Source organism: Schistocerca nitens, chromosome 1 (assembly GCF_023898315.1).
Source record: "Schistocerca nitens isolate TAMUIC-IGC-003100 chromosome 1, iqSchNite1.1, whole genome shotgun sequence".
Taxonomy (NCBI): domain Eukaryota; kingdom Metazoa; phylum Arthropoda; class Insecta; order Orthoptera; family Acrididae; genus Schistocerca; species Schistocerca nitens.
The window spans coordinates 641816640-641840948 of NC_064614.1; the positions used below are offsets into that span (position 1 = coordinate 641816640).

Genomic DNA, 24309 nt, shown 5'->3' on the forward strand with positions numbered 1-24309 from the left:
TAATAAATCTTGATTATTTTGTTCTGAAGGCTGCCTAGGGACATCTTTTTAAGTTTATGGACTTGAAATATAATGTTAAACTTTCAAAGAATTTTCCCTACACAGATTTATTTCCTCGAAAGTACTTGTGGAAGAGCTATCACACTAGCACAAATGAACAGGAACATTTCAGGATGAGCAGATATTTCAGTTCCTACAATCTTTATTTTGTAAGTTATTTGCAAATAACTAAGAATTAAGCATTTTTGTATCAAATAAAGTTCCAGTGTAGGCAGTCAACTATTTACAGTTCACATGAATTAATGTGAAATTAACACTGCTCACACAGTAAACTCATTATAGACTTGTGACTAAGCATTCCATTTATTATAGTCTAAGGAACAAATCTTATATGAAATTACCAAACTGCCATCATGAAATTCATCAATATGGAGCAAACAGTTTTCACTGTAGTTTACACTAAATGATGTACTGGAGTCATATGACAGGTGGGCATAAAATTCCTTTCACATATGAATGGTTTAACAGAACATTCTAACCAACAAAAACACTCTAAAGTAAGGTGTGCCTTATTTCATTGTTTCTTGAGTCAGCACAGTAAGGAATCACTGGAAAAGAGCAGGCATTAATGACAAATAGCTGAGAAGGGACATTGAACTTCTCAGAACAATCTAAAGATACACATCACTTTCATCATAGGCTAATAAAATTATGTTGAAAAATACTGAAAAGACTTAATTATAGTAAAGAAAGTTCTGGCAGAATTTACATAATTTAGGAGTAAAGGAGATCACTGACTAAATAGAAGAGACATTAAACTGTTGACAGGTCACACAAAAGAGAAAGATAATCTGCTGGTAATAAATGAAAGGCACCAGCTTGCTTTTGTTCTACAGTTCTGTTAACATGGTAACTTGTATTCCATCATCTTTCGGGCATGCACTCGGGACAGCGACAATTCTTCTTGCGATATTTCGGCTGGAAACCTCCTAGCCATCTTCAAGGCGAGTCGGAGACTGAGTTCATAGCGTTTGCGCGTGCCTATTTATAAGAATCACATGGTAACTTGTAGTTTTCAGAATAAATCCCTTGTCAAGTCAGAGTATTCTCTCTCTCTCTCTCTCTCTCTCTCTCTCTCTCTCTCTCTATTTCACACACACACACACACACACACACACACACACACACACACACACACCTGTGCCTCTAAATTTGTATATTTGATAGCTACATACAGAATTCTGGGTGGAGTTTCTTCTGTCTGATGGGGTGGATAGAGGGAGAAAGAGGCAGGAAGCAGAAAAAGGAGCTTGGGATGGCTAGCTAATGGCTCAGAGAGAGATAGCAGGTTTGCTGGCTAGGAATGCAGTCCGTAGAATGGCACTTGCATGGGGGCCGGTGAAGTGCAGTGAACGATGAAGGTGACATGGTGTCTAGGTTGATAGGGGGTGAGAGGACAGAGGGACAGAAAACTGGTGGGTTAACTGTGATTAATATCAGGAGGGTTGTGGAAGTGAAGGATATGTTGCACAGGTGACACCCATCTGCATAGCTCAGGAAAGCTGGTGCTGGATGGCAGGATCCAGATGGCCCAGGTTGTGAAGCAGCCATTGAACTCTACCACCTTGTGCTTATTTGCATGTTGTGTCAATGGTTGGTTAATTTTGTTCTTGACCACCATTTGGTGGTGGCCATTCATTCTGGCAGACTGCTGGTTGGCTGTGCAGGGATTGCAGCGGAGCTGATGTATGACATGGCTGCCTTCACAAGAGGCCCTACCTCCAATGGGATATGATAAGCTAATGACAGGACAGCAGTATGAAATGCTGGGTGGGTGGATTCGGCAGGTCATGCAGCTGGATCTTCCACAGTGATATCACTCCTATGGCAAGGTGTTGGGAGTGGGAGTGAAATAAGGATGGACCTGGATGTTGCATGGGTTAGGTGGGTGATGGAATACCACATTAGGAGGAAAGGATCTTGGACAGGATGTCCCTCATTTCCCCCAGGTGCAAGATCTACCCAACCCAACCATCAAGCACTACATCATATTCCAGTCACATCACAGGCTTAGCCTGTCCCATGTGAAAGCAGCCATGTCATATACCAACTCTGCTGCAATCACTGCACAGCTTTTTATCGTGGTATGACAAAAATGGCCACCACCAAACTATGGCCAAGAGCAAAGTTGACCACCCAATGCACAACATGCAGTCGATCCCAACATCCTCAAGTTCAATGGCTGTTTCACAACCTGGGCTATCTGGATCCTCCCCTCACATACTAGCTTTTCTGAACCACGCAGATGGGAGTTATTCTTTAAACACATCCTTCGCTCCTGCCACCTTCCTGGCCTCAATCTCTACTAATGCACTGTCCCCACAATCTCACCCAACAATATCCCTTTCTCCTGTCATCCCCTTCCCCATTATCTTCATCGTATACCGCACCTCAATGGCTCTGGTACCCATACATCATATGCCTGCCACCCCTACCTCTCACCCACATTCATACACATAAAATCTGCTGCCTCCCTCTAAGCCATCAGCTACCCATTGTTAATCCCTCTTCCTGCCTTCAGTCTCACCCACCCACCAAACCACCCAAAACAACCACCCACAGTATTTCTTTTGCATGTGCCTATCAATGAATCAACACCTCTGACATTCAGCAAAGATGTAATTCTTGTACAACAAAACAATTTTAATGACTGTGTCAGTTTCTGCAGTAATTCATGCACTAAAAAGCTTCAAAGACAAATGTTTTAGATGTCTGGATAACTCACACACTTACTGAACATTGGAAAATTCAGGGTAGAATAATGATAACATTGAGAAAAGGATAGTTGTTACTCACTGTATAGCGGAGAGGCTGAGTCACGGATAGGCACAACCAATAGACTGTCAAAGCTTTCAGCCAAAGAGGTCTTCATCAGAAATATACTACACACACACACACACACACACACACAACATTTTTCATTTATGACTGCTTCACAGCCTGTGCCATCTGCATCCTTCCCACCAACAATGGCTTTTATGAATTACACAGGTGGTAACACTCTCTATGATATACCCCACATTCCTGTAACCCTCCTGGCCTTAATCTTTGTTAGTCATTGTCCTTTACCCACCTATCCCCTTCCCTGTTCCCATTCCAGCACTACACAGCCCTCTATTTGCCCACCCCACCCACAGTCTTTTTTACTTCTGTCCTTATCTGCTGCCTCTCCCACCTCTCCTTCTAATCTCCTGACTGCGCCTACCTGTCCTACCCTCTCCCCAACTCATCCTTATATGCACCCACAAGCAGCACTTACCTTCCTCCAGACCTACCCTACTATGCCTCCCCTCCCCATCCTCCTCCTTACCCCAACCACCCAGTTTCCTTCTCCCATCATGCACTGCTACTCGCTGTCTGGCCTTGGCAGCCAGAAACTGTGGTCATGTGTGTCCAAGTTGCATTTGCATGAGACTTTTGTTGTGTGTGTGCGCGCGCGTGTGTGTGTGTGTGTGTGTGTGTGTGTGTGTGTGTGTGTGTGTGTGTGTGTAAGTCTAATTCTGAAGAAGGCCTGTTGCGCCATCTGTGACTCAACATCTCACCACAACGTAACTTAGCCCAAGGCAGCAACCAAAGTACAAGCACTTGGCTGACCTGGTAGCCAGATAACTGATGTTGAAGCAGCATTCTACAACGTCAGTATCAAGCATGTCTGCAGCAGTCAAATGGTTAAGACTGTGTCCAAATTCTTGTCTGCATTCCAAACTATAATTACATATCATCTTCACTAAGCCCTTTTTCTCAAAGAGCCTAAAACACAGGTGACATTTCTGAACCTGCACAACATTTTAAAGATCTGGTTAGTTTGCAGTCATTACCTAAAGCGTTATGTACCAGTTCGGAAGAACTAAAGCTGTTGGAAACATCTTGAATCCAGTTACAATACTTGCAAGACATAGTTGTTTTCACTGATTTAGTGAACTTGATTCCAGTTAAGTCTTCCAGTCTAACCCTGTATTAGTGCTGTGAACAGCAAACGGCACTTAACAAATATGTGAACTCTTCCCATGAAAATGCCAAATCAGCCCCCAGTTTCAAGATTAACTACTCTTTTTCAAGCCTTGTGTAGTGGTAGTGATAATCACTGCACAGAAAAAGGCCAGCATTAACTTACAGTAAGTTGTAGCTCTACTTCCAGCATTAAAAACAAATTCTTCATCTTTATTGCAGTTTCTGTTCATTCTGCTGTAGTTACCATATTTGTTCAATTCTGTGGTAGAAAACAGTGTTCATTATTCAGCAAAAATTCATTCTCAATTAAAGGTAATGAATACAGGATTTTCCAATGATTATTTTCTCAAAATAATCCATAAATGAGAGCTATTCAGTGACAATAGCATTATGTAACTTTAAATAATAGTTTTGTATCTACAAATTTCAAGTACTGAAATTTCTTTATGAAAGATAACAAAAATTATTTAGAGAAAATACTGGTCATGTACTACATGAGTTCAAAGTGGCTGTGGAAAAATCTTTGATCAGAGGCCTACAATACTGTGAAACAATATCTCAGAAGTAATGAAAGTATTCTCACACAGAGATGAAAATTCAATTGTAATATTAAAACCATAAAATATACCACAGCTATTTAACCTATTCAGTTGAACTTGGAGGAATAATATTTCATTGACACTGGTGTTTTTCAACAGCAATTTGTTTGTAGATACACCACCTGCATTATTTCCATTTCTCCCAAATTTCATCTGTATCTAAAAGAACAAATCTCTTAACTTAAAAATTCAAACTACACAATTAATCATTTATGTAGCCTTCAGATGTCTCGTGATCTATTTTTCAGTGAATTTAATTATGTTATTTATCTTTTTGTGCAGGGTTTGGCATTAATTTATAAGATGTGGTGGAAATAAGTCTCTCTTATTTTGAAGGGAAATCAAAACCAAGATAAACACAAATAATTTCTTTTGCCTATAGAAAAAAACATAAATAACAAAATTTTTCAGTCAATTTGAAAGATAACATCTCTAAAATGACAGTCATTACTGACTTGACACACTTTTCAAGGCCACACAAGAGTTATTAAAAGCATGTAGATCGATAGGGATGGATCAGTAGTAACCTCTGGACAGATTTTCTATATTCCTTGAAAATTTTAAGGTAGTGTGCATAGATTTTAGTTCTTAATGTGGCCCTCTGAAAACAACAGCAAGTACAGTCATATGATATTAAATCTTGGGGCTCAACTGATGTTAACACACAGACACATCATGTGATTCGGGAACATTTCAGACACTAGTAAGAGTAAGCAATAATGAGAGGTAGTTGCCATCCTGTTCTGCTAAGCCTCCAATCATTTTCAATTTCATCTGGCACTGACTGCAAAAATTTCTTCACCATGTCCCTTCAACAACATGTACTGAAACAAATCTGGCTACAGTGTACTAGTCAGATGCAAGGACCACTGCAACTGCTGCTTCAGAAGAAAGATACAGTGAGCCTCTTTTTTCATGCATTTCTTTTCTGAACTACAATCTTTTTGTATGCATGCATCCTATAACCTAGTACAGCTTTCTTCTCACACTTTCAGTGGCAATGTTATGTTTCCTAGCACAAGCCTAGTGATAGTTCAGCTGATGGTCACTCTCTAAAAAAATTCATACATTAATTTGTTCTGAGCCTGACAAAGTGCCATCTATTTTAATGTTAACCCAGTAGCTCTTATATGTGAAGATCATAGGATTCAGTTTCAATTAGAAGTGAAAGCACAGAAGGATATTTTCATCGGAATCATAGACTTGCTGCTATTCAAACTTAATTCAACAATAAAACTAAAGCATTTGCAAATGAAAATGTTACAATTAAACAATAAGGAAGTTTCTGCAATTGTACCTTATGCACAGCCCGACTAATGTGATCCCTCAAAATGTGAAAATCATTTTTACAAGTCCCACATCTATTGCGCCATTGCTACATAATTATATGAATAACACTGTTCCAGGTTCAGTACTAATCGAATTAAAGTTCAAAAATGCATAAAAATAGTCTTTTTATCAAGAGAGGGTTATAACTATTTCCAACTTTCTGAATGTACCATATTTCAGTAACAATTTTCATATTTCTAGAATTTTACTCAGTAATCTTACTACAATTTGAAAACATAAAATTCTTCCAGAATACACCATTAACTGACATGAATGTACCACTTGGGAATGAGGACATCAACATGTACAAAAACTGTCATACCACTACATCCACACTTTTGGTACAATGTGGCACCCAGTTGTGTGACACTGTACCAAATTACAGTCCTGCTATATCATTTTTGTGTCATGATGTATGCAAAAATTGAACTACTTGTGAAGAACAAGACAGCAAATTAGTGGTAAAGTACTGTACACTGTTAGAGATTGTACTCAGTATGCATAACTATTGGCATATGCATTCAGTAAAACAATGTCAGGGTGTGATTTGATGGAATAAGACATTTTTGATGTCCCCTTCCAAAAAACGCCAGTCAGATTATGGTGCTGAAAATACTGATCTCGTGTCATTATGGCAAAGATTCCTCCATAGCAGTGGAAATTGTTGAAGTGTGTAACCACATCAGGTACCTGATACTGCCACCCAGCAAACAACAGAGTAATGCCTTTACCAGGAGACAGGAAAATCATGCATCACATACTAGAGGTAAGAAAAGAGAGTAGTAGTGTGAATTTGACACATCACTGTAAAATAATTGAAGGTAAAATACTTAGGAGTTACTATCCGGAGCGATCTGAAGTGGAATGATCACATAAAACAAATAGTGGGAAAAGCAGGCGCCAGGTTGAGATTCATAGGAAGAATTCTAAGAAAATGTGACTCATTGACGAAAGAAGTAGCTTACAAAACGCTTGTTCGTCCGATTCTTGAGTATTGCTCATCAGTATGGGACCCTTACCAGGTTGGATTAATAGAGGAGATAGACATGATCCAGCGAAAAGCAGCGCGATTCGTCATGGGGACATTTAGTCAGCGCGAGAGCGTTACGGAGATGCTGAACAAGCTCCAGTGGCGGACACTTCAAGAAAGGCGTTACGCAATACGGAGAGGTTTATTATCGAAATTACGAGAGAGCACATTCCGGGAAGAGATGGGCAACATATTACTACCGCCCACATATATCTCGCGTAATGATCACAACGAAAAGATCCGAGAAATTAGAGCAAATACGGAGACTTACAAGCAGTCGTTCTTCCCACGCACAATTCGTGAATGGAACAGGGAAGGGGGGATCAGATAGTGGTACAATAAGTACCCTCCGCCACACACCGTAAGGTGGCTCGCAGAGTATAGATGTAGATGTAGATGTAAAAGATGTGGCAAAATCTGTAGCATACTGTGAATGGTTTCAGTCATTCATTGCCAATAAAGAGAGGATTTTTAACGTGACATGGCCCATGGACAATCTGGTGTCTCATTTATAATGCTACTTCATTTCCCACATTGCATGCATGGCCAAAGCAGGGCAGAGGTACCAGATTTTTTTATTTAATTGCTAAGATGTATTGAGTTTTGATCAAATGCTCCATGTATACAACAAAACTAACCCAGTAATGAGTCATTTGTTTGATGTAAATTGTGTCACCGTTAAAACAGAAATATTCCATAAGGTCTTGTCAAATCTTCAGTCAAAGCCCTCCGTACAGTATGTATGTCACAATCCTAAAAATATTTAACATATTGACTGAGACAGTATAATATCTGCCATCCTGCACATTGGCTCTGGTCTGTGAACTACTGTGGAGATGAAATGGAACAATGTACAGACCCGAAGAATAATGTATAGTTCTGTCTCCATTAAAATGTGTTCCATTGTAGGTAAGACAATTAATTTGTGTCCATGTCCAAGATATCATCAGTCCTTTTGTTTCCATACAAAACAAATGTTATCCACCACTGTGCTCATTGTGGGTAGTTCTGTTAGGCATAAGCACAATATATTACCCTTGAAATATCAGAAGTAAAAACTGATGCATTATATTCACCTTAAATTACTTCTAATTCTTTCAAAAATCAGTATTTTATTTCCAATTGTACTTGCACCAAAATTGCTACATTAGAATCAGCATTCAGGGAAGTGTTAAATTTAGGGCAGCTAGAGGTGGAACTTGCATCATATTGAGAGTATTAGAATTGCCTCTCTTATGTTACTGACATTCATTCAGGTACTCTGAGAGGATGAGGTATTGTAGGCTGACCCAATGTGTTGTTATTATACAAAGTTCAGTTAAACTATTTAGTCTATCATTTGAGATTGTCATACAGCAAGAGATCAAAATTTTGAGAATCATTACAGAGCATCTGCAGAATGAGCTCCACTAACAGCGCAGAAACAATTCATACAGTAGAATATCTCACACCACTTGTAAAGAAAATCAGAAGAGGAGGAAAGGGAGGTATATGGGGTCAGGAGAAGTAAAACTGGAGGAGGACCACACAAATCAACATGAACAAAAGCTTTTACACTGGAATGATTTTACATAATATACTGATGCATAAAACTGGACAACTCATTTTCACTCCACATACTTACAATTAGTTTACAGCACAGTCACACTCAACAATTGATGCAAAAAAGGTTTCAAACACTTTACAGTCATCCGCCCATCAACTACAAATAACATTTCATATTATTTATGGCAGGACTTTAGAGAATCTATTGTTATTAAACAAACTGCTAACACAAAGGTACAGATGTGTTGTTATTAATTCCATGTTTGTAGTGGCAACTACTATAAATATATAGATCAAATGTCTGTACCCACCCAAAACTTATACAGTTTGCATTTTTACGTCTGAATCTTATACTTCTAGAAGTAGAGCATTTCTACTCATGAATTAAAGATTAAACTAAGAATGTAATCTTCTCTTATCGCCCCTTATTAAGAATGCTATTGTTTGTGTATTTTCCTTTCTGTTGTTTAAATTAAAAAGTAATCTGTCTCCAGTTCTAAAAGTTTGAGATTCAGTTTTATCTTTTATGTGATGCTGTCAAACTTGAGTCTAGGTATTTGAGTTTTCTTTAGTACAATTGTTTAATTGCTTACATAACACCTTTGACTCACGGAGTTCCCACTTGGATCAATCAAAACAGAGAAAACTTAATATTCTTTGCAGTAGCACAGACCAATAGATTTACAATAATCACATCTCATAGGCTAGCAGTCATTTCACATCAGTACCTCTGTGATGTTAATCCATACAGTAGTCAGCTAGAGTATAAAACAAATTTGGAAAAATTAAGTTTTTATTTTCTTAATGGGTTTAATCACAGTGGCTGCAGAAGATGCACAACACAAAGCAGTGCAAATGATGTTTGCACGGAAGACACTTTTAAGAAAAGTTAAATAATGGAACACGCACAGATATGAGAGCAGCCCTTCATTGAACTGCACATGTTCAGCAGGCTGCCACATGCCTATTCTTTTTTTAAAAAAAAGAAAAGAAAAGAAAAAAGGAAAATAAAAAGAAAAAAAATTGGTCACAGTTATGATTTGCCCTTGATACAAATAAAATGACTATGATACAGAATTACATTGTGAATGCATAAAATTTGATACACTTGAGGTTTTTACTATTTAATGGCCAAATTTTGATGGCCCCTATTTAGAACAAAATAAGTTCATCATCACAATTTACATTCAAACACTCTTAACAAAATTTTTAAGAGTTGTCAAAATTGTAAATATTGATACAAAAAAGTGATAGCCTTACAACTAAGATAAGCTTTGTCATTTGCTACATGTGATAGTTTTTGTATATTTTATGTATAATTTCTACTTACAGAAATATTTTTATATTCAAATCATTCAGCTAACAAAATATATTTGTGGAAAACTGAGAGAGTGTATTCATACACAACCTTCATGAGTGAAGTGTAGTGATTAATTCCAAGACAGTCAGTTATTACATCACATTTCTTCAAAGTTTAGGTCTCACTATATTAGTTTCAATTCTTGTTTGTAGAATTCCTTACCCTTTGACATTTCACAACAAATACATTGCAGAAACTGTCTCTGCAGACATGATGTGATACATATGTAATAAGTTCTTAAAAATTAATGTGATGTGTGAGATACAGAAATTTTGCCATAAAAGAGATTTACATTCATTGATGCAATAATATGATGCATGAAATAAAAAGGCTTAAATAATTTTTGCAGTGTATAACATGTAATTAAAAGTCTTGTTATTCTGATACTTGGTAGAAATATAACAACTGTACCTATTGTGGGAGACTGCACAATTCACTGTTTGAGATGGGATAGTGAGGAGGACTGGTATGCAGTGGGATTAACAGCTCTTGTACCCTAACACAACAAAAGTTAATTAATGAAAGATGAGTGATGCTAATAAAAAATACCAATTTTTTTGTTATCTGACCCTCCACAAATGGAATGTTCTACTATAGTAAAAGATAGACAGAAACAAAAGAGTGGCCAGCTCTCAATCCACAATGACAATTTTTGTGTATAATCAAACACAAGCAAATATAAATTTCCTACCTAAATGTAAAAGTATTTGATGGAAGATTGAATAATTCCACACCTGGAAGGGGAGGACTGTCAATGAAACTTTTTTTTAAAATCCTTGATTCTTGTTTTTTAGAAGTTTCTAGCAAATAATGATAAAAATGAAGTAACAACAAAGATACTGCAATAAATCGATCAACTTCTGAGCTTCACACAGTTATAAAATGTCAGATATATACAATAAAGAAACAACTTCTCCTGTGATAAAGTAAGGGGTAAGCTGCACTTTCAAGATCAGTACAAAAATATCAAACATAAATTAGGTTCAAAGATAAATTCCTAGCAAAATATATTTCACGGAATATCCTGAAAATCTAATCTCACATAAAATACTTAAAAAGATTTCTGCTACATCATCTATAGATCACTTTGGGTCAAAACATGATACAGGTAATGCAAAGAAAATCATTTGAAATGCCTCACTTTCAAACAGTTTTTGCAGAAAAACTGGTTCATGCAGCTTCTTTCCATATACCACATAAAGGTATAATTGACATACATGCCTGTTGGATAACTAGTTCACACTATGCAATTCTCTCTCTCTCTCTCTCTCTCTCTCTCTCTCTCTCTCACACACACACACACACACACACACACACACACACACACAATTTCTTCTGTTTTTCAAAACCATCTGCTGCATGTATTACACTGCACATCAATTTCTCAATTTCATGTGTGTGTAGTGAAGAATTATTTGTCAGTAACGAACATTAAGAAAATTTTATCACAGAGAATGCCTTCCCAAACACACATCTGGGTGAATATATCTCTTGACAAATACTATTCAGTTTCAACTAGGAAAAGATATCCAAAAACAGGTCACATCAGATATTTCCCAAATAAGGACAATAAAGCACTAATGTTCATATCTGTATGAATAACATTACACAAAAAATGAGCAACGGTCTCAAGACATTCATCACTATGCTATTGTTTATGGTATGCATAAATATCATGAGTAATAGTTTGTCAAACATTATGTTCATTGAACATAATGTGCACAGATTGGTAATATTTAAATTGCATTATCAATAACAATCAGTTTGATCTTACTGAATAAAGACATTATATGACGCTTTTTGAAGACTCTTCACTTCTACCCAACTGCATCAAAAGAAAGTTGTGAATATCAACTCATCAAAAAAAAATTGGAAAATGTAACAAAACCACTACGGATCTGAGCTCTTCATTAACAATGTATGATGAGTTGGCATCAGGAACGCACAAGGTCAACCTATCTGATCCATTGGAAAAAAAGGAGGAAAGTGTAATCAATTAAGGACAATAATGAAGATGCATAAAAGCTCATCAAAGCATGCCCTATTTCTTAGTTAATATTGGGTTTTGTTATAAGTAAGAGAAAGAAAAAATTATATATATCAAACAAATATGTAATGTAAAATATTAGCCTGCATTATTTAACCTCTCTGTCATAAAGTAAAAGTTGTGTAGAAATCGTTTTCCAAATTAAAAGGTGGCATCTCAGTGTCTGTAATGCATCTAATTTGTCAACATTCCCCTTCCTAGCAATGGAACTAAACAGATGATACCTATTTTATCATTGAAACTAACTAAGCAAACTCACATTATCACTGGCCTTCTTTGTTTGCATTATTATTTAACTCTTTTCATATATTTGCCATTTGGTTTTTCAGCTACTTGTCAATTTTCTCCCTTATCTTCCCTTCTTTCTCCCAATTCTCCTTCCCTTAAATTTGTCTGTTGTTATTTGTCTTTCATTTCATTCATGAAATTATTACTTTGATTCTGTTAAGCTACTTTACATACAGTGAAGTTCTTAATTGTTTCACTAAGGGATTGCTGAAATTCACATTCACATTGACATGCTTGTAATTATTACTAGCAAGCAGTGCTCTAGTATATGACACTTGCATAGACTGTATAGACATAAACACACCTATCAAGATGGCAGTTTTGATCAGTTTTCCACCGAAATATCTCTCTGTCCTCAGACTCAATAGTTTCTTGCTAACGAGTTCTGTTTACTTCATCTACACCTCCCATATTTTATATCTGAAAAGGTAGTTCTATTTGTTGGTGGTACAACATTGGTTACCATCATTATTCTGTTTTCAAACCAAGTGAGTAATTTCCCCCCTTTTCCATTTTTTGTTGTTTAACATTAACTTCTGTTTCTCTTATTTGTAATTGTTAACAGCTAATAAAACAAAATCTGTCAAGATGTACAGTTGCAATGTCACTGGTAAGAATGAAGAATCATATCATGGTTATAGTAGCCATATTCAAAGGGATAATAGTTAACTACTGGTAACATACATTGAGTGAGATCATTATAAATTTTCATAATTTTTCAGCAGTTCTGATTCTGAAAAACTACTTAATGCAGATTTTCTTATGTTTAGGGTAATATGTCGAGTAATAAATCACAAAATAAAAGAATAACTATTAGGAGGATTTACTGACTTCATAATGAAAATTGATGTACACTACTGAAGAACTTTATCAAAAAATCACTTGAAAGATAAATCAAGTGTTAAAACTTCAGTTTCTAGCAGTAATATTGCAACAATACACTCAAATACACCTCTCTCACAAATTGTTTAAAAACATAGATTGAATTTTATTTTTAATTACAGGGCAATGGTGCAACCAGCCAGACACTGATATTTTTTTCTGGGAATATCCTACATGCACAATGTTCATCAGGAAATATATAGTTTTATTTAATAACAAGACTAAGTGCATTCACATATCATTTAATAACTCAATATATAAAGAAAACTGGAATAATTAAAAATAATTTGTTCATGTCCCGAGAAAGTTGGTAGTGACATAAAACTTTCATAATGATTTCTCTAATACTCTGAGAAACCACAGGGTTAAGACTTGATCATTGTTATCTACAAAAACAGTAATAAATACAGTTGCCATTTTAGACAGGCTTAATAGAAACAATCAATTTTCTAAGGCAATTATCTCATTTACTACATTCAGCATAACTGCAGCCATGAACACCCACAGCTACACAACCAGGCAAAACAAAACTGCAGACTCATCTCCACTTCTGAAATTTACTGATCTATGAAGATTTGGTGGGTAACCATTACTTTCTTTCCCTTAAAGAGTTGTGCCAAAAAATGCACTACTGAGTCCAGAAGCCATCCCTGCGAGAAATGGCTGCAAAGGTAATTTTACATTATTTACAGACGAGATATTAAAATTTGTTTCTTACACACAAATTTGCTCTAATAATATGAAATTAATCAATATGTAACAGATGTGATTCATTTTCATATGAAAAAAGGATCACTTCTGGCCAGGATGAGAGTGTAAAAGTCAGTCAGCTTGGACGTAACACTATATTGCAGCATCACTATCACAAGTACACTCTTCATGAGCGGCCCCTGAATGACACTGGCCCAGTGGATTTCCTTGCCTATACGTTGCTGTCGTCATGGCCTATGGAACCTGAAATAAAAACAGTAAATCCAATTATATGCTCCAAGATCCAAGCACTCTCTCAAATAAACAGTGTAAACTAGAAAAGAAGTATGTAGAGGACCATACTCATGAAGTACACAGCAATACACTTTACAGATTAAAGAATTCATGTCTTTGAAACAAATGGTCTTTTCTCATTGAGTTAAAAGGAGAGAAATGAAAGGAAAGTATATGAGTAAAAGGGGTCTTGTAACGTGAAACTAACATGTCAGAGAGGCTGGTGTCAAGAATGAACAACTAAATATAAAATACAGATGAGCATACTTTTTCAATTTTTTTATCCACAAAAATCTGTGAATGGAGCATAAAGGCAGTCGAACAATATTAGTATTAGACAACTTTCCCTATACAATATGTGTTGTTAATAGAGTTTAAGAACTGATTTGCATATATATTGCAGGCTGTTCTTCAAAACTTAATTTCAATCAATTTAATATTTCAATTATGTGACATTATAGAAAAATAATTTCTTCTACAGATATTCATAGTTCCAAAATTATTAACCATGAAAGAGAGAAAATTCATTTGCTTCCATGTAACTACCTGTGGCACGGACTACTATTTTATGACCTGGCAATTATTTATGAAGGTCATGTGTGCTATCTGTCTGCAAACCACATAATCTTTGTTCCATGTGTTATAGTGTTTTAACAGTTTGTTTATCTTTTTTTCTGAACTGCAGATTGAGGACCGGCCAGGCATCTGCCTAAAAATGTCTGAGAAACTACCTAAAAATCACACTTGAGCTGGATGGTGTACCAGGCAAATGATCAGAATGAGATTTTCACTCTGCAGCAGAGTGTGCGCTGATCTCGGTCCAGCACACAGTTTTAATCTGCCAGGAAGTTTCATATCAGCGCACACTCCACTGCAGAGTGAAAATCTCATTCTGGAAACACCCCCAGGCTGTGGCAAAGCCATGTCTTCGCAATATCCTTTCTTTCAGGAGTGCTAGTTCTGCAAAGTTCGCAGGAGAGCTTCTGTAAAGTTTGGAAAGTAGGAGACGAGGTACTGGCAAAAGTAAAGCTGTGAGAACATGGCATGAATCATGTTTGGGTAGCTCAGTTGGAAGAGCACTTGCCCGTGAAAGGCAAAGGTCCCAAGTTCGAGTCTCGGTCCGACACACAGTTTTAATCTGCCAGGAAGTTCCAGGCCAATGACCAATAACCCAGTACACATGGATTCAATCTGTGTCTGGCACAATTTCCTGTGTATTAAGCTAGCACAACACACACTTGAGCAGCTCTCATTTCTTATTACATAGACTTCTGCTATAAATCAATAACATAATACTATTTTCACACAATCAGGAAATTTTCTTTACTATGTATCAGTGAGTAAAGTCCGGACAAGTGTGAGTAGGACTTTCATTCTAAGGGTTTTGTATACACTTAATCATGTACATAGTTAATAATGATAATTGTGTGTGGCTCTGTGGCCTAGCAAAAGTCTTTCTACTGGATGCCACTTTGGCAACCTGTGTGTCCCTAACCAACCTCAGTCATCCAACTGAGGAAAGAGAACCTACAGTTTAACATGGAATCTGAACCACGTTTCTGGAAACTCCTCACATCAGAGAGGTGAAGGCCAGGTTAAAACAAAGACTGAAAAATTAATCGTCCAATTGAGATTCAATCCTGCCACTTTTCAGTTTCCAGGTATGTGCTTTACTGAAAAACCACCAGGCCCGACTTGTAAATAGATAGCTAATCTATAGATTTTGATGAGTGAGTTTACAAGTATCAAAATATGTGACATATGTGGCTGTACCTTTTGACTGCATTGACTTAGAAGCTTAAATTATTTACACCACCAAGGGAAGATAGGTATAAATTTCAACTTTAAAAACAGGTATTTACAGACAACAGTATCTTTTGGCTGCAATGATTTAGAAGCTCAATTTTTTTACACCCCCAAGACCTTGGTTACAATTGTGTCACTGCCATTTGGATTAATGAAATTACATTTAAATTACATCAAAAGGAAACACTGGCATAAATGATACAATAAACAAAAGATCTTAAGTGTTACCTTGTGAGGTGACGGCTTTCTTCGTGCACTTCCATTTCAGAACTTTTGAACTCATTGAGTTCCTTACGGATGGCAGCCTTATCCTTAGGTGTGAGGCGAGTCCATGGTTTATCTGCCCTCCTGTCATATTCGTGTGCCTGTGTCACTTCAATGTAATCATTAAATCGAATGATCTGCAACAAAACGTACACAAATCTTTAACTTAGTCCAATCCTTCACACAAAATACTGAATCCCATACAACATCAGTAACTTTATATCCACTGTGCAATAAGAGTATTTCATGTTATGTTATTTTATATTCATAGTGACATTCATTCACAAATGCTCAATAATTTGATTCACGTTATGTCTCACACTTCACTACTTTGTTCTTTACCTCCTGCATGGCGTTTAAGAATTAATCCTGGTGTTCTCAACTTCAGAGCCTCTATACCTTCTATGTTATCGGTCCTAAAGGAAGTATAGGAGTGCTGCGAGGAAAAGCGTGCATAAAGTTTTCTTCTTAATTGGCACTTATCTCAGGTGGATATATTCAAAAGAATGAAAAAAAGAAAAATCTCTGCAGGGTGCAAGAAACTTCAACACAGATTAATATCAAATGAAACTGTGAAGTACAACTACAGAGTTAAAATGGAGTCCTGCACACTCCTGGTAGCCCATACCTAAAATAGTTACTTTCAGATGCATACCAGGTTGATCCATTAATGGCATCTTTGTAGTTAATAACAGAAATTACTTGCACATTTCACTTGGCTTCGGAGTACTACATCTTCTTCCATTTCAAAATTAAAATTACTAAAATAAGTAACTGCAAGACAGCATAAACCTTAATGACAAATTTTCTGGTTCAGCTGCTTCTTGTTATGTCTTTGTGTATTAACTGAAATCTGTTTCATCTTACCCAGCCACTCTGTACATTCGTGATTTTAACAATGGAATTTGGTGTAGATGAGCAGGTAATATGCTGCTACAAAGTGGAGAAAAGTATCATTAATCTTCTGATGAATCTTAAGGGATATTCTACAATGTAGGAAAAGATACTGGGTGATCAAAAAGTCAGTATAAATTTGAAAATTTAATAAACCATGGAATAATGTAGATAGAGAGGTAAAAATTGACACACATGCTTGGAATCACATGAAGTTTTATTAGAACAAAAAAAAAAAAAAAAAAAAAAAAAAAAACCAAGTATTGCTAGACGAATCGTTTAGTGATGATCGTGTACTCAGCCGCCACTTTCATCATGCTTGGCCTCCCAGGTCCCCAGACCTCAGTCCATGTGATTATTGGCTTTGGGGTTACCGTGATCGACCGACATCTCTAGGGATGCTGAAAGACAACATCAGACGCCAATGCCTCACCATAACTCCGGACATGCTTTACAGTGCTGTTCACAACATTATTCCTTGGCTACAGCTATATGTCCACCGACATATTGAGCATTTCCTGTAAAGAACATCATCTTTGCTTTGTCTTATTTTGTTATGCTAATTATTGCTGTTCTGATCACCAGAAGCACCAACTGTCAGACATTTTTTGAACGTTCGTATTTTTTTGGTTCTAATAAAACCCCATGTCATTCCAAGAATGTGTGTCAATTTGTACCCCTCTATCTACATTATTCCATGATTTATTCAGTTTTCAAATTTATACTGACTTTTTGATCACCCGGTAGATTGCTACTACCTGGCATTCAAGCCTGAGCTGTGAGAGTTGGTGATCATGTATCTGTGCTTGAGATGTGCTTGCTTCTGAGAATGAACGGTGTGTCTTTTTCTTTTTCTGATGAAGGCTGTGGCTGAAAGCTTATGTGTAAGTGTCTTAATCATGCCTGCCTGCAACTTGATGTTCATCTTTACGGTACGTAGCAATCTATCTTTTCCTACATTGTTGACATTTCTACATGGAGTTTCGACTGTTTAAGAGATATTCTGCATCTTCATACTACTTTCAAGTAATGAAAGTCAGGATTTGATATTAATGGTCAATGTTTTATGTTCTATGTCTTGCAGTCTGTCTTTCAAACAATCACTTGTTGGAAGGACAATTTTTTTTATAGAAAATAGATTTTTTTTTTTTAGAGTATTGAACCTTCTAATTTTAGTATTTGAATTTTGGTATGTTTCATCATCATTATTAACAAACCATTCAAGCTATTAAATGATTGTGCCTTGTGCACACATCATGATTTTTTTTATTAATCAAATTACCTTGTGGAGTGGGGGCGGAGGCAGTTTGTGAGTCATACGCCAAATTAATGAAAACAGTAAACAAACTTCAAGCAACATGAAATTGTGTAAGAGTTATTATCATACATATCTGAGAAGGTCTGCAACTGATCAAAATTTAACTCTTAACTGAATATAGGAATACTGAGAGTTTTGTTGAATGTGTGTCAATGGGAACTTGTTGTGATCATGAAATGGATTGCATACAGCTTGATGAACAATTTTAGTAGATCAGTTTATCAATATATAAATCTTGCCTAGCTCATTTGTAAATGAGGTGTACCATGTAAAAGTGATAATATATTGCAGATATAATTTACTACAAAAGGAATGTTTGAATGGTAGCATATACTATGAAACATAACATAAACAGTAAAAGATAACAATGGAAATTAGAATAACCTTTTTCTCCTTGAGCTCTTCAACTGTCGGCCTGAAACTAAGCTTTCGCAGAAGCATCCTCTTCTTTTCTTCTTTCATCTTCTTTTCCTCTGCTGCACTTTGTTCTGTACGAGAATATAAATACAAGTTAGAGACAAATACTAAGCCTGTTACATCGCTCTTTTCTGTACAGTTACCAAGATAAATACTTTATGTTTTACTTTAAATGTTCAGTTTTTGCCATTGTGAAAACTCAGTAATCTCTTCAAATATTAAAATCAGATTGATATATATTTTTAATGAGAGATGAAGAATGATGTTAATTTAATTTCAAGAAAGATGCTTTTTGTTACTGCTTGACAGCTAGGAACAAAAAGAGTGTGTTACTAGTTATACCTAGTTAACTTCTACATTCTGTGTCTGTAGTATAAAGACAGCTCTACATACATATTCCAGTACTCTTTTTCAAATGTCATCAGACATTTCATTCGGTATCATACATTCCATCCCATCTTGTTCTATTATCTTCATCTCTGCATATTAACCAGACTCAAAATCCTAGCCAATCTGGTTTACTCATTCTAATCGTATCCTGCCCCTATAACTTCTTATGCTCTGTTGCTTGTACTAATGCCAAATAAACATTTCTGGATGTGTTATCTCTTCCTCCACTAACATATCCATTGTTCTGGCATGAGATTTGCCAAGAGTCCTTTCCTGACCTACTCTCTTCAGATATCATCATTTAATTTAACAGCATTTGAAAATATGCTTTTGACAAGTAAGCGTGATGCCTTTGGATTAACAACTCTCAGTTTTTCTCCCTGTTTTTGTTCTATGTTCCAATACAGTGGGTAAATGAATTACATTTAATATTATGTTAAGCACACTTACATTACACACAAACCATAAGGAGGTATTCCTTTGGCTCTTAGAAGAGTGTCACACATGGAAGTGAGATCTCATGTTTCTGGTGATGCCGATTATTACAACAACGAAAAGTTTATTAAATACATGAAAACATAGATTTTCACAAGTGCTTTCACAAAAATATAAAAAACACTAGCTGTTACCTGCAGCTGTGGTCACATATCATTAGTTGTGATGAGTGACATTGAATAACTAAACTATTGTACATGTAATAACATCAGCTGCCCTCACATTTTTGCCTGTTTGGGTAAGCATAGTTTGTAATGAGGGCCAACCCTCCTCCTCCCTCTCCCTCCTCCCCCAATGCAGAACAATGAGCTAGCTATATTTTATACAATGTGTACATTATGCAACAAGTTTAATAGTTTTTCAGTGTAATTTATGTTCACTGATGTAAAACAGAAGTTACCCTCATTCACTACTTCACCACTTTTAAATATACGTACTTTCTAAAGTAGCCTATGTTCTTACTCAGGGTTCCAGCTATTGTTGTTTATTGTTGTAGTGGTCTTCAGTCCTGAGACTGGTTTGATGCAGATCTCCATGCTACTCTATCCTGTGCAAGCTCCTTCATCTCCTAGTACCTACTGCAACCTACATCCTTCTGAATCTGCTTAGTGTATTCATCTCTTGGTCTCCCGCTAAGATTCTTACCCTCCACGCTGCCCTCCAATGCTACGTTGGTGATCGCTTGATGCCTCAGGACATGTCCTACCAACCAACCCCTTCTTCTAGTCAAGTTGTGCCATAAACTTCTCTTCTCCCCAATCCTATTCAATACCTCCTCATTAGTTACGTGATCTACCCACCTAATCTTCAACATTCTTCTGTAGCACCACATTTCGAAAGCTTCTATTCTCTTCTTGTCTAAACTATTTATTGTCCATGTTTCACTTCCAGCTATACCCATACCAAATTTCACTGAAATCAGTTCAGTGGTTTTGCACGAAAATGTAACAACCAAGTTACTTTCCAATTTCTAGCATTAGAATGGATCTCACATGTTTAGGTTGGATACAAAGAGAGAAACATATTTTGGTTTCATTAAATTACAAAATCAGTAAACATCTTAACATAAATTCACTGTATTGCAATAATGATCTCTGCAATGAAGCTTATGTACGTAAAAATACTGTTCAAAGTAAACTGTTTATTTGGCATCTGTTGGGTACAAAGGCTACATATATCAAATGTTACTCTAAACAGTAAGAGAAAACATACATATGCAATGGGCTATTTATTTTAAATAAGAGACTGATAGTATGTAAATAAATTAGGACTGATGATGCTAATTCACAGTATTATAGAGGCATTTATTCCTATCAACACTTCTATTGTTCAGTGAACTGTCACCCTTACTCCTAAATTATTTGGATTCTAAGAGCACTTTATATAAGCAGACTATGGATACTGAATTACAGTTTGCATTGGCGAGCTAAGATACTTACTCTTGCCCTAAAACATAAGCTTTTACTTTCAGGGTCTGAATCAGGAATACAACAGTAGAAATTGACTTATTCATCAACAGACCAAAATGCTAGAAAAATAAGTGTTAGCTAACTTCAAGCACTTGGCTTTCTTTTTCAAGCTTTTCTTCCACCAACCTTTGCACATTATCCTGGAAACAAATTTCAACTTGACTTGCATTTTATGCTCTGTTTATTGATGTTTGGCTACCTTTTTACCCGTTCTTCACAATGCTCTAGGCTTTATCGATACAAATTACTCAATTTTCACAGAAATTTTTCTGCATAATACTTTCTTCAATATTTCTTCATATATGATCAATGTCCCCATAATTGCCAAAGATAAAAATAAAAAAGTATAGACTTTTTTAAACTAGTATCTCATGAGTTTTTGCTTCCTCACTGTATCATCACAGCAGAGATATGAATAAAAAATAATGAATGTGAGTGATCTGCACTTATGGAGATGAACCACTGATCATTTGGAGCTGTGTTTTGCAGTATGACAAGCAACAAAATATCTAAAGAATAATTTCACATGGCTAAGAAAAACAGAATGCTCCAGAGATTTCTTTCAAAGCAGCATTCAGTCACCGTAGAAAATACTTACTTTTTAATATATTCCTTTCTTCCAATTCTTCTTGTGTTGGTCGCATGCTCAGCCGCCTGTCAAATGTTTAAATATACATACTTCATTAGATTTTTTTTTATCTTACTATGTGCCCTAAACAAACAAACAAACAAACTGAGGGGGGGGGGGGGGGGGAGAGAGAGAGAGAGAGAGAGAGAGAGAGAGAGAGAGAGAGCATAAAAAAGTCACTTAAGCTTACAAATATATTTCAAATTCACACAAATTTAAAACATGCTGTAAAGAGACACAAAAAGGCTTCCAATGACAGAGATGTAGAAAATTGTCAAACACACAATAACACAAAGTAAGCTGCTACTAGATATCTGTTTTTCATAAAGTAATATTTGTTCTTTTTTAATAGAGAGCAACAAACATAAAGGGATAAGATAGAAATAAAAATATGAATAGTTGGATCAGTGAATCTAAAATTTTACACAGTGCAAGGGAGAAATCAAATGACAAAATTAGTTTTGAAATTTTGTTTCTGCCTTGTACAGATTTTGCCTTTTTGTCAAATTTTCTACACAATTTCACTTGAATTCTTATCTGTTTCCAAACTCAAATGATCAATCTGTTCTGACACCTTGATATCAGTCATCAGTTTGTGTATGTTAAGGTTGTTACAATATCTTGTGTTACGTGGATGCAATCTATTTCTATAGTTTTACAGTATTTCAGAATAAGAAACCCCTGATACATTTATATTAAGTCAAGATTTCATTTCTTTCTTCGTTGGTGACACACTAAAAATTCACATTTTAAAACATTTTATGACAGCTGTGTTTGAATAAAACTGAGTATACACTGATTACTTAAATGCATAAAGTAACATATTATACAGAACATTATTTGAAGTATAACACACCTTATCAGCCGTGCACCAATTGCTTCCTTTGTCTCCATTCGTTCATTTTCACTTTCTTCGTGAATTATGTTGCGAGCAATCAGTTCTTGCCTGTTGGGCCGCAAAGCAAGTTTCAGAGCCAAACTATCTTTCCGTGCAATCTTAGCAGCAAGGCGACCTTTACAGGAGTAAAAATGTTTTTGTCTTATGTAAGAACAACTGTAAAATCGTGGTATATGTTTGAGTTTCTTTATTGCTATATGACAAAGCAAGAAACATTTTAGTGCAAGTAAAATTCCATAATCTGCATTTTTGATGCATGATCATTATCTGTGCAACTTTATAGTATGTATTCAACAATAATAATTTTGTTTAAGAAGTAATAATTCTTTGCGGGAACTTTATTCAGTGTCTTCCTCACTATGCATATAAGAGTTTTAAAGAAATCTTTACTCTAAGATGAGATGCTGCAACTTTTATTGTGTCATATCCATTTTCTACTGCCAATTAATATTTTTCATGACAAAATCCCTTATTAGTTCCATCTGCATTTTTTTCAAAATCTCTTAAGTTGATCATTAAGGACAATAAAACTGAAGTTGCAAGCAATGATTAAAATTATTACTGGAAATTAAGATTGCTATATACAGTGCTGAACTAGGAGCATGGCAACACCGAGTACTATTTATTAGATATCACACAGAACAGCATCATTTAACTAGCAGTGTTAAATGTGAGACAGTATTTTAAACAAATAAAATTACAGTATAGTCAAGAAGCACTGACATTTCTGCCTACCATTATGAGTTCTGTTTTAACAGACTCACTGTATTTATTTTTTCCCAACTGCATTGGAAATATTTCTATGTTGTGCAACGATGTTCTGGCTGGTTGCATTGTCCTTCAACAATCTTTAATCAGCCCTTTCTCAAAATGCAATTGAACAGAAGAAAATTGATCTCAAGCAGTCCTTACAGATACTACATACAAATGTTCTAATGTTCGTAAAATACATCCTTTCCAAAAGCCTCACAACCATCACATAACACGAATGATAATGTAATTGTGGTATATATTGTGACACACATGGAGGAGTCTAAAGAGAAATCAGGGAATCAACTGAAGAGGGATTTCTGACAGCATAGGAGACACATCTAAATGGGCAATTGCTTCACTGCCACAAAACAACAAGTGTAAAAGATTTCCCTATCGAATAGCCTCAAGCTACAAGGGTTCTAAACCAACCCTCCTAAAACCAAAATACAGGATAGTTCAATGATTGTGAAAATAGTGTGGATTTAATTATAAAAACAAAAACACACAGTGACTAATTAAAAAGAGCTCTGCTGTGTTCTGCACTGAATCACAGCTGCCTTGCGATTCTGAAATAATGTTTTTCAGTATAAAACTGTAACAAAACGCAATATGTTATTGTTGGATTACTAATGTGTAACAAAAATTCAGAAATTATTAAAAATTTATAGAAACTTAAAGATGTGCACAATATTATGACAATAAGCTTTTTTATTTTTTGATACATATTTTCACGTGACTGATAATAAATTACACTACAGAAACAATGAGATTAAGTTCTTTACCCAGCTATATTAATCCATGCTTTGTTAATTACACACATATGCTGTTTTATTTCCACACAAATGTCAAACAATATTAGAAAAAGTAATAACACAAATTTACTTTTATAACAATATCCTCTT

At 35.8% G+C, this 24309-nt stretch overlaps 1 protein-coding gene across 2 annotated transcripts in view; it reads right to left on the minus strand.

Moving 5' to 3' along the window:
- Nucleotides 1-13173: 13173 nt before the first annotated feature.
- LOC126258120 (phosphatase and actin regulator 4B) overlaps nt 13174-24309 on the minus strand; it is a 781085-nt gene continuing 769949 nt past the window's right edge. For both annotated transcript variants that reach the window (XM_049955617.1, XM_049955616.1), the window contains 5 exons: nt 22613-22769; nt 21727-21782; nt 18742-18845; nt 16110-16282; nt 13174-14045 (listed from right to left, as the gene is read on the minus strand). In XM_049955617.1, coding sequence (XP_049811574.1) covers nt 14030-14045; nt 16110-16282; nt 18742-18845; nt 21727-21782; nt 22613-22769 — 506 coding nt within the window. In that variant the 3' untranslated portion in view covers nt 13174-14029. The remainder of the gene's footprint in view (nt 14046-16109; nt 16283-18741; nt 18846-21726; nt 21783-22612; nt 22770-24309) is intronic.